Source organism: Crinia signifera, chromosome 8 (genome assembly GCF_055691185.1).
Source record: "Crinia signifera chromosome 8, ASM5569118v1, whole genome shotgun sequence".
Classification (NCBI taxonomy): domain Eukaryota; kingdom Metazoa; phylum Chordata; class Amphibia; order Anura; family Myobatrachidae; genus Crinia; species Crinia signifera.
The window spans coordinates 6,463,530-6,475,839 of NC_139224.1; the positions used below are offsets into that span (position 1 = coordinate 6,463,530).

The 12,310-nt window shown below is 47.2% G+C and overlaps 1 protein-coding gene across 3 annotated transcripts in view; it reads left to right on the plus strand.

The window, feature by feature from the left end:
- The window catches only part of PLXNA1 (plexin A1), a 223,188-nt gene that overhangs the window by 194,827 nt on the left and 16,051 nt on the right, over positions 1–12,310 (plus strand). For all 3 annotated transcript variants that reach the window (XM_083155655.1, XM_083155654.1, XM_083155656.1), the window contains exons 22-23: positions 6,311–6,567; positions 11,471–11,537. In XM_083155655.1, coding sequence (XP_083011781.1) covers positions 6,311–6,567; positions 11,471–11,537 — 324 coding nt within the window. The remainder of the gene's footprint in view (positions 1–6,310; positions 6,568–11,470; positions 11,538–12,310) is intronic.

A 12,310-nucleotide genomic window follows, 5' to 3' on the forward strand; every position in this document is an offset into this window, starting at 1 on the left:
TTATAAGCCTACCAGGCAAATATAAGTCTACAGCAGATAAGCTTTTTTTTTTCTTTAATAAATCCTAGGTTTATACTTTATTAAATCCCTTACTGAAAGTCCTAATTGGTTTTCCCAGACCCTGTCCTGCTACCAGCATTGCTTGTGAGCACTTACTAGGCATAGGGTAAGGCATGTTACCTAATGCCAGTGTGCTAGGTCCTGGAAACGGTCCATTGTGCTTGGTCTAAGCGCCTGAGCATTCCAGTGCAGTTTGGTCTAGACTGTGATCTATTCCAGTCACATGATCGGCTGCAGCTAGGTCCAGTCCTGTGATTTCAATCTGCTGATTGGCTGCAAGTTGGTATAGGCCAGTGAGCATTCCAATATGATGATTGGTTACAGGCTGGTCAGGTCATCAAATTATTCCGTGCAGTCTCATGGAGCTGTCCTGACTTATCCGATTGTTACTAAGATGCACACTCGAGGGGAAAAGGTTTGGCCTGGTGATGTCACACACACGGGAGGAGTACAAAATAATATGCAGACAGGCCTGGTGATGTCACACACATGGGAGGAGTACAGAATAATATGCAGACAGGCCTGGTGATGTCACACACATGGGAGGAGTACAGAATAATATGCAGACAGGCCTGGTGATGTCACACACATGGGAGGAGTACAGAATAATAGGCAGGTCTGGTGATGTCACACACATAGGAGGAGTATAATATGCAGGCAGGTCTGGTGATGTCACACACATGGGAGGAGTATAATATCTAGGCAGGTCTGGTGATGTCGCACATGGGAGGAGTATAATATCTAGGCAGGTCTGGTGATGTCACACACATAGGAGGAGTATAATATCTAGGCAGGTCTGGTAATGTCACACACATGGGAGGAGTATAATATCTAGGCCGGTCTGGTGATGTCACACACATGGGAGGAGTATAATATCTAGGCAGGTCTGGTGATGTCACACACATGGGAGGAGTATAATATCTTGGCAGGTCTGGTGATGTCACACACATGTGAGGGGTATAATATCTTGGCAGGTCTGGTGATGTCACACACATGTGAGGGGTATATCTAGGCAGATGATAACAGCCAAATAGCCCCAGCAGATGGTACACTGCTGTTTGGACAAGTGCCAGTAAATTCCAGTAGAAGTCAATAGATTTCCTACAGAGGAAATGCGCTTTTACTTGGAGTTAATAATATTGATAGAGAAAAATAATCCTTTTGTTGTAAAGCACCCCCCCCCCCATCTCCCAGGCAGCATTTAAAAGCTACATTGTCCTATATATAAAATGAGTCCGCTCGATGGCATACGTCTGTGTTGAGTACCGTGTATACCATTAAACCCGCTCTCTGACTCTATAACATCAATAGGATTTCCAATAAAGACAGATGCAATTAAGTGTCTTACATTTACTGCACTTGTTTCATACTTCGATATGTTTAATAGCTTTCTAAATTTACTTTCAAAACCCGGCTTGTAAAACAAATGACAAATCCGCCTGGTGGTATAATCTGGCGTCTGCAGGGTGCAGCGGCCAATCAGCACCGTCTCATTAATTGCAGAGAACTTACATCTTTCCTGGACAATTTGCAGATGTGCAGCCTCCATGTTCCCCGACCAGAAGGAAATATCTAGAGATGACGCGTAATAACCAGAAACTGCAGCTTGTCTGGAGCAATCCGTAATAACATATTATACATTCACAGAAACGTAGCTAGTGATACACCCGGGTAATTGTCAGTCCACAAAAATAGAAGTAACATCTCGCGCTGTGTCCCACCCGTGTTCTGCGTTGCACCTCCCAACTCTGTGTTCTGCGTTGCGCCTCCCAACTGTGTATTCTGCATTGTGCCTCCCACCCGTGTGTTATGCATTGCGCCTCCCACCCGTGTGTTATGCATTGCGCCTCCCACCCGTGTGTTATGCATTGCGCCTCCCACCCGTGTGTTCTGCGTTGCGCCTCCCACCCGTTTGTTCTGCATTTGCGCCTCCCAAACTGTGTGTTCTGCGTTGCGCCTCCCAAACTGTGTGTTCTGCGTTGCGCCTCCCAACTGTGTGTTCTGCGTTGCGCCTCCCAACTGTGTGTTCTGCGTTGCGCCTCCCAACTGTGTGTTCTGCGTTGCGCCTCCCAACTGTGTGTTCTGCGTTGCGCCTCCCAACTGTGTGTTCTGCGTTGCGCCTCCCAACTGTGTGTTCTGCGTTGCACCTCCCAACTCTGTGTTCTGCGTTGCACCTCCCAACTGTATGTTCTGCGTTGCGCCTCCCAACTGTATGTTCTGCGTTGCGCCTCCCAACTGTGTGTTCTGCGTTGCGCCTCCCAACTGTGTATTCTGCATTGTGCCTCCCACCCGTGTGTTATGCATTGCGCCTCCCACCCGTGTGTTATGCATTGCGCCTCCCACCCGTGTGTTCTGCGTTGCGCCTCCCACCCGTTTGTTCTGCATTTGCGCCTCCCAAACTGTGTGTTCTGCGTTGCGCCTCCCAAACTGTGTGTTCTGCGTTGCGCCTCCCAAACTGTGTGTTCTGCGTTGCGCCTCCCAACTGTGTGTTCTGCGTTGCGCCTCCCAACTGTGTGTTCTGCGTTGCGCCTCCCAACTGTGTGTTCTGCGTTGCGCCTCCCAACTGTGTGTTCTGCGTTGCGCCTCCCAACTGTGTGTTCTGCGTTGCGCCTCCCAACTGTGTGTTCTGCGTTGCGCCTCCCAACTGTGTGTTCTGCGTTGCGCCTCCCAACTGTGTGTTCTGCGTTGCGCCTCCCAACTGTGTGTTCTGCGTTGCGCCTCCCAACCGTGTGTTCTGCGTTTGCGCCTCCCAACCGTGTGTTCTGGGTTGCGCCTCCCAACCGTGTGTTCTGGGTTGCGCCTCCCAACCGTGTGTTCTGCGTTGCGCCTCCCAACCGTGTGTTCTGCGTTGCGCCTCCCACCCGTGTGTTCTGCGTTGCGCCTCCCACCCGTGTGTTCTGCGTTGCGCCTCCCACCCGTGTGTTCTGCGTTGCGCCTCCCACCCGTGTGTTCTGCGTTGCGCCTCCCACCCGTGTGTTCTGCGTTGCGCCTCTCACCCGTGCAGTGTTCCGCCTCCCAACCTGCGCTGTGTTCTGCGTTGTACCTCCCAACCCATGCGGTCTTCCGCCTCCCACCTATACATTCCCCCATCCCCTTATCCACATCCCACACTCTGCCTCCCCCTGTCATCATGTGACCATCAATGAGCTTTATTACTGACTGGCTCAGGCTGAGATGACCCTCCCCGTAGAACATGCACTATGTGAATTACATTTTTGTAGGAGAGCGACACTAATAGACCAACTCACGGCAGCAAATTGTGTGCGGATTTGAGCTGAAACCAGCCCACGAAGGGTACCAGAAAGCAAGTGGTTTGCAATACAAGGTTACAGACCAAAGAGTGCTAACTCAGGAGTTAACTCTCACTTAAAAAAGCTGCTGCTTGAAAGGGAGTGATCTGTCCCCTAGTTGTACAAAAGCAAAAAAGAACAACGAGAAGCAGCGCTCAATAATAATAGCTGAATCAATGTGTAAAATTGAATACATTTTAATAAGACAAGATAATAATAAAAAAGTTGATTATTAGTTTATCACTCAATGATAATACATAAAAGCATCAGTGTATAATCCAGATCTAACGTGGATAAAAAAGCCCAATATTGGGTGGGTATATAACCTGCACTGTCCACAACGCAATAGTCCCAGTCAATGGAGTCCAAACACGGCAATTTGAGTGATGTGCGCCGTCTGAGGGAGTGGCTGATGTGAATAGGGCCCACCTGCAACCTCACGGCGATTTGTATCCGTTTGAAACAGGAAATTTGTGCCGAAGACATCCAATTATTTAGAGACCTGATGGGCAGATGAATGAGCAGGTAAGTTCAATTGCAGTCAATTTCCTGTTTAAAACGGATACAAATCGCCGTGAGGTTGCAGGAGGGCCCTATTCACATCAGCCACTCCCTCAGACGGCGCACAGGACTCAAATTGCCGTGTTTAGACTCCATTGACTGGGACTATCGCGTTGTGGACAGCGCAGGTTATATACCCACCCAATATCGGGCTTTTTTATCCATGTTAGATCTGTATTATACACTGATGCTTTTATGTATTACCATTGAGTGATAAACTATTAATCATCTTTTTTATTATTATCTTGTCTTATTAAAATGTATTCAATTTTACAAATTGCTTCAGCTATTATTATTATTGAGCAATGCTTCTTGTCGTTCTTTGTAGCCCACGAAGGGTCCAAGACCGGGACGCTGTTACCCATTTTGAAACTTTGCACCCTTCACAAGTAATTGGATTGAGCCCTTAATCTGAAAGTGATACATTACGGTGGGGTGAATTGTTATCACCGGTTATTGTTGGTACAATAATGCTTCTGATGCAGCGGATCTTTAATCCCGGAGCAGACAGTCTGTGTTACCATAGAGAGATGTTAGCACACAACTCTCCGAGATCAGCGCCTGACGTTTACGCCGTCTGATCCTGATCTTCCCGCTGCAGATTCAGCACGTTCATCCTAAGAAGCCGCTGTTACACAAGCTGCTGGCAGCCACATCTCGCATGTCTCCTGCTCTCCCCAAAGACTTAGCAATGGAGCCAGTTCTCTGGTTCTAATGATTAGACAGGATGACACGCCGCAAGACAACTGGAGAATGTATTCTCCATCCTTGGCTGGAAACCTAAAATTTTCTTAATCACTGAATCCCTTCCTCCTGGCATCGCTCTTGCATAAGGGTGTTGAACACAGGCACGGAGAGGCTTAACAGGCGCCTATGCCTCATTTTTCATCTGCAGGGTGTAGCCTGTAAGCAACATCAAGCTTCAGACCCTGCTTTATAGGGAGGACTGCAGCAGATAAACCCCCCTGGATCCATTTTGGGGGGATACTTTATATTTGTGGGTACCCCAAAAATGATACATCGTCCCCTAAATCAGATGAGTATTGCTTACTTTCCATGATCTGTTCCAGGGAGTAGAGAGATCAGCCAATCAGCTCCTAAGTGACATGTTAGTCTATTTTTACAAAAACGACTGATTGGTTGGCAGTTGATCTCTGTCCAAGCTTAGGCGCACCTTACGGCGGTCGGAATTCGCTGTCGTTTCTGTAGCATACTTCAGAGAACCAATCCGATTGGTTGCAGCGTTATAAATCAGAGGTTAATCTTGCACCGTCTCAATAAGGTGTTCCACAATACAGGTTGTCTTGGACACTGCTGCGGAGGGTTACGTCCTGTCACAGGGGGTAAGCAGCGATAAATTACACCCGTTGGCTTTGGCGCTGCGGCCGGACTTCCAGTAAAAACAGTTCAATGACTTGAAAGCTGCCAGAATAATCGGATCCTGCTGAAAGCGGCGGCCTAGTGCCGGTGGGCTGGGGGTAAGGGAATGGAGAGGCTGTTCTCCAGAGCGCGGCAGGAGAACCTGTTACAGGCAATTTGCACCCTCCTAAAATGTAAAAAAAAAACACTTGTAAAATTCAGGCTTTAGTGCCCAATGAATATATTATGAATACACCAGTGATTAATATACCAGCTGGCGGGGGCTTTTTAGAGGCTTTTTTTCATCTTGCAAAGGTTGAAGACTCTTGAACTATACAAAACTGGGGTGATAATTTTGCTTAATGGTGGAATTAATCAGCGACACAGAATGGATAAGTCACAGGGAACCAGCAGAGAAAATGTCTGTACAGAGATTGGTGCGGGATTCCGCCCCCCCTCCCCACATTCTTATGCCATTAATAGTGCCCTTTGTTGGAATGATGAAGTGTCACTATACCGGTTGGAATTTACACTCACCTGTGCGTAATGGTTCAGCGCCGTCCTGGGTGATTCAGCTACAGCGGCAACTTCAATGGCTGCATAAATACAGCACGTGAAATGCATACAGGTAATGCTGCCGTCGCCGCCTGTATATAAAAGGCTTTGATCTTCAAGAGGCGCTTCACCTGAATAGACGAGTAGAGACTGGCAGGCTTGCCCACTTGGGTACCCACCGTCCTGTTTCACATCTGCACTTGGAGAAAGTGTGCTATATAAAATAATATATTTAAAAAAAGAATAATCAATTGCTCTATTAGGACTCAAGGCGCTTAACAGATAGAATGAATGTAATACAGTACAGGAACAATGAAGTACAGAAAAGCTTTTAATAAACAATACATAAGGGAATAAAGGAAATGCTTGAGTAAACAGGAAAGTCTTGAGTCTGTTTTTGAAGGGTTCTAGAGTGGGGGCCTCTCGAACTGTGCATATAAAATATAGTGCGTAATATCACTCACCTGCATATGTTCCTATCACAGGTTCAAGCGAATGTGGAAAAGGCTCTAAACCTGTTTGGGCAGCTCCTGAACAAGAAGCACTTCCTCCTGACCTTCATCCGCACCCTGGAGGGCCAGCGCAGCTTTTCCATGCGCGACCGCGGGAACGTAGCCTCCCTCATCATGACAGCATTGCAGGGCGAGATGGAATACGCCACCGGCGTCCTCAAACAGCTCCTCTCAGACCTGATCGAGAAGAATCTGGAGAGCAAGAACCACCCAAAACTGCTGCTACGGAGGTGAGTCCCTGCGTCACCTATTGGGTACGGCTCACAGATGGTTCCTCTCTCAGTACCGCGCAGTTACATGCTGACTGCCAGCCCACCGGTACCGCATGCCATGTCTGCTTGTCACACGGATGTGTTTGGTTTTATTTTATCATTTTAGTCGATTACAAAAAGGGGTACTTATGTAATATCTGGGCTCCCGTTTTTCTTATGAGACTGCGTCCCCTCACGGGGCTCGCTGCGCTCTCCACACTATATAAAATCAACTCCATGCGTAGTTGGATAGTGGGGGTATGAAAAAATGGAGTGCATTTAACATGAGAGCCCAGATAATACAAAAGTACCCAAAAAGGCTGTGTACATTTTTTGTTTTGAATTTTATTTTAATTAAAAACAGATTTTTGAAAACCTCAAAAAAAAATGTTACTGAAACATAACCACACCTGAGGATCTCTCTCACCCCCCCCCCCTTTTTTCCATGAGCAAATTCCCTTCCCCATAGGCCCCAGTTGTAACATTACCTCCCACCCCCAAAACAATGGAGTCTTCAGTGGCACAAGTTACCTACCGTACTAGAATTATCCCCACCGTCACTAGTGATGACAGATCCCAATGTTTATAAGCCCCATCATAGTGCCACCTCTCATTTTTCATTTTCCATATTATGCCACTCTTCCCACCCCTATTATCAATACTCCCTTATGGGGCAGTACTCCTCCCCCCTTTCCCATCGCCAGTACTTCCTTATGGGGCATTACTCCCTCTCCCCCCCCCCCCACCTACTGTTGGAAGCCGTGCACACCATTCCCATAACAGGAGGAAGCCCATTCTGCACGTGCACAGATTTATAGAAGCTGCGGGATGGAGGCTTGTGGGACGCTCGCACTATCGCCAGAGGAATGCTTGTAGTGCCCTGTGCTGCTTGGCATGAGATAAGGGGCGGTGGAGAGGAGATGCTTTGTATACCACACTGTGCTTATGAGCTTCCTCTGAAGCCAGAGCCTGCCTGTGGGTTCCGGGGGCTTTTCCTTTTTTATTACAAAGCCTTTTGGGCTGTAGCAAAAAAAAAAAAAAAAGTCAATAAGAGACCAAAGTCCGCCCGCTTCCAGCTACACTGCGAGAGATAATTGCAGCACGGAAAGTCTAATTGAAGCTCGTTCCCATTTTGTGCCGGAGAAAGGAGAACTCAATCGTCACCCAGGAGAAATTGCTTTGGATCAATGTCCCAACAATGGTTTTGAAATTCTGCATCTTTCTAGAGAGCGGACAACAATGTACACCGCCGTCCGCTGCGCCATAGAGGGGACACTTCCCACTTAGCGCCGTTTACATTCATCATCGTCCTTTGAAAGCAAACAAGCTTGGTTCATTGCCTGGGAAACCATTGTAGGCACGACACACGTGCTGCGCTATGAAACAAAACCATTTTCTCTCTGAGTGCGGCGTTCCCCATTAAAAATAAAATGGCGTTGTAACATCGGCAGAGACCTCGCCTTGCTTTCTCCGACACGGAACGGCTGAGTGTCTCAGCCGAGAGACTGCAGGGTCCCGGAGATGACGGCCCATCACTTGTCCGATTCTGTATCCCCAGCACAACGCTCCACGCATGCGAAGATGATTAAAAAGGTGTCTGAAAGAAATCAATCCCCACACAGAGCCGCCACTGAAAGAAGAATTAAACACAATCACATCGATTTCCGAATGCAAAAGCAGAGGTTCTACTAAAAAATACATTATCTTCATTAATTCAATATCTTCCCATCCTCTTTCTATTGATCACAGGCTTGGTGACATAAATTGCACTTCAAGGCTCTGTGACCGTCGGCTTTGGCTGTAAATGAAGCTCCTAATGCTTATTTATTGCTTTCTTTCTACCTGTCTGTGTCAGCGCCTTCCAGTGCGGCTGAAAACAGGCATCTGAATGCAGGAGACGAGCGGGGATGTTACACAGCGCTGTGACCGCACGTGTTTCTCTGCATACCTCTGCAACCATAGAGATCGCTGCATTGTGCTATTAGATGTCTTACGTATGTGCAGCTGTTATTATTGTGTAGTGTTGGTGGTGTCCGGATAATACACAGGCAGGAAGGCTCTTAGCAGGTCTTTACAGCGTAAGCCATAACGGCGATATAACCCGGCACGGCCACCGGTGGGACAACCGCATATCTGCAAGTAGGAAATCTGGTTTCAGTCTATCGTTTTTATTCATGTGGTCCCTCACTGGTGCGACGCAACCAAGAACCGACCAATAGCGATCCAAATCTTGGTACTGTGAACACTGGAATGCCCTACAGCAGTGGTTCCCAACCCTGGTCCTCAAGTACCTCCAACAGTGCAGGTTTTCCAGGTCACCCAGCAGGTGCACTCATTATTTAGGCACATTTGAAAAGATCCACAGGTGGAGCTATTTATAGCACTTGTGATTCTGTGTGGAGACCTGCAAATCATGCACTGTTGGGGTACTTGAGGACCAGGGTTGGGAACCACTGCCCTACAGTGATGATTTGGTGAGATATTAATGATTAATGCCATCAATAATGTACGTCATCCTTTAATTACTAGCGGTGAGGTTGGGCGGTGTTCTTCACCCATCGCTTGCTGGGACAGTGCTGTGATGCCCAGCTGTCCGGACAAGGCCATTACTTGGGTGCCTGCGGCACTCACGGATTTGGGTTTCAAAATAAAGTAGTATTTAGTGGTGACAAAAGTTTGTCATATGTCAACGTTTCAAGGTCACGCAGGACCTTTTCATCAGGACGTGGAGGTGTGCATAAAGTGCTGTGCATAAAAAAAACTTTTTTTAAATACAACTTTATTTTGAAACCCAAATCCGTGAGTGCCGCCTTATTGCCAGGAGCCCCACCACAAGCCCCTGGACACCTTCTACATCAATTGCGGAGGAAGGCACCGCGGTTTATTCTTTTTCGTCCAGAGTACCGAACAAATGCACTGCTATATATATATATATATATATATATATATATATATATATATATATTCCTGTTTTCCTACAGCGCTTCCCATCTGTTCTCATCCTGGCCCAAGTGCTGCCGGAGCCCTGGCAGTAGTACTACCGTATATTCTCTTTGGTTGGTCCTACATTACCAAGGAGCCATCTCTGGCCGTAGCTTCTGCTGTCAATGGGGGCAGAGATGTCTGCCTGCTGCTGCTGCTGGTTCTGCAGCTGATGAATTGTAGCACCGGGTTTCATTCCATCCATTAGGGCTTTGGGATGGAAGCGGTTTATACGGCAGCATCTTGGACGACGTAGCTGCTGTACGAAGATATGGTGAAGCCACAGGAGCCGTCCTAGGTTCTGATCCGCTCCTGTGTCCGAAGACGCAGCATCAGATCGTCTGCCATATGATGTGTTACCGTCTGTCTAATGAGTAACGCTTAGGGTGGCTAGGGTTTTCATGCTGACGTGGCAGGTGAATCTGCGTCCATAAGTGTAGCCACTGGCCTCAATGCGCCAAGAAAATGGGGACTACATTGTTGCCCCTTTCCCTCTGCCAAAGGTCACAATATGGAGACAATTACGCTGCGGGTTCGGCCACTGCGACAAGTGCAGATCGCTGCAGAACCATTGGTGTGGCATTCAGGCCGTATCTGAATTAGTGTCTTTGTGACCATATTCTCGGTGGCGTTTCAGATTTTTCCACCAGACCACTTGGGTGAGGGAAGTGTGGCTTAGACGTTGTGTGTTTCACTATGATCTCACAAAGCTGTTGTGGCAGATATTTACTGCCAGCGGGCCTCGTCTAGATTTGGAAAATGGTGCATTCACACTGCATGACGCGTTTCGCCACATCACCACCCATCTATAGGTCTCCGGTATTTCTATCTAGGCCTTGCCTCCTGTATTTCCTGATTATTATTTTCTTCCTCTTGGGTGCGACACTGAGGATGTGTTGCTGTATATTTCTGGTAAATTCCAGTTTGAATGCATCCGTAGCCTTTGATATAAAGATCAGTCGGAGACTATGGGGCTTAAGCACCCGGATATATGATCAAATAGTCTTTCGTCCATTAGCGGAGGCGGCGGTGTTGCCATGTTTGACACAGGGTTCTGTGTGATGCTTAACCAATTCACTGCCACCGCTCCCCCAGGACCAGAAGGATTAAACTATGTGATCTGCGTCTCCCCGAGCCCATACCATTTAATGGCGCATGAATGCATCTCATTATAGCGCTTCCTGGCTGGTTAAAGTGATCTCCCCTTTGATGTCGGCTTTCTTCAACGCTATTACAAAACTATAGGCTGCAGTTTGTAGGCTCCCTGGGGCGGACTCAGGCTGAGAGAAGAAGGAAGGTAATTTATATTGAGATCAATGAAAAGCTGTTCGCTGCCTCTGGGTGGCTTGTTGATTATTATAAATCCCACGTTTGTGCGATGCCGGAGCCGAAAGTATCACCAACTGGCTCGGTTCTCCATTATACCATCCGTACAACATGGTCCACCAGCTCTCATTGTCTGTCCGATAGCGGCCCACGCAGCTATGCCGAGTATATATGGGTGTCTCTTCTTTCTGGGAAAGCAACATCTCGTGTTGTAAAGGTAACCCCAATGCAAAGGATTCGCTGTACAATTACTCTGCATGGTTCACTCACCCTGAGGTAAATTACACTGTGTCTGGCAGCCATTTTGTGTGCCACACACAGAAACATTCAGCTTGTCCAAGTGCGGACTTAATCAATATGCATGTGAATGCAGCCTGACAATACATAAAAAACAGTCAATGATGTGACTTTGGCGTGAAGTAAGCTGCACGCTGTTGGGTATTTGTTCAGGTAACAAAATGGCTTCCTCAGCATTGCCGATGCTGCCTCCATATTGTTCAGAGAATAGGCATTGTTTATGTATAACCCTTAAAGTGTCCCTAAAATCATTTGTTTTTCTCATTTCCTCTCTTAGAACGGAGTCTGTGGCTGAGAAGATGCTTACAAATTGGTTCACGTTTCTTCTGTACAAGTTCTTAAAGGTAAAAGTTTCTATATTGTGTTTATCCAATATGGCGGACTTCGGCACGACAGCATTACTGGCGCCTGCATTGCTTCTATTTTATAGTGTACATCCCCCACAGTGCGCTCATTTACAATTTTGCAGGCAGCTAATGGTAATTGTTGTAAGTAATTCTCTCTGCGTTGCGGTGCCCCAACCTAAAGGCCACCACGTTTGGGATTGGGGCAGCAGATTCAGTTTAGCCACGTAACTGGTTACTGGCAAGCCACTAAATGTAGCGTCATCAGTGTAGCAATTATATTACCGCGTCCTACATGACTTTCACATTGCGGTGTGCGAACACCACAGCTTATAACCCGGTTCGTCCAACCCGGGTCATAACAAGGGTTGTATAATAGGCCATCTTGGTTTACTGTGAAAGCCCCAGACACGGGTCAGAGCCAGGACCATGATCCCTGGTCCGACCCAGCTTTGTGCTGTGAAAGGGGTATGATAGAGGTATCAACACACAGGAAATTTGCAGTAGGAATATTCCGGAACTCGTTATAGATGATCTCGAATAGATAATTCTACAGCAGACGTCTCCATTGATAAAGCTGTCAATGTAATAACATTTTTTCTTTATATTTATTTTTGCTGGGTTTTTATGTCTCTGAAAGATGCAGGTAGCTGAAATCTAGTTTAGGTTAAGGTCCCGAACCCCAATACACAGCAATGGTTTGATTGGCTGGACCAATTTACTTAACATTCTTCGTAGCGAGTAGATAGGCTGCTGCATGGACATATTGGTTC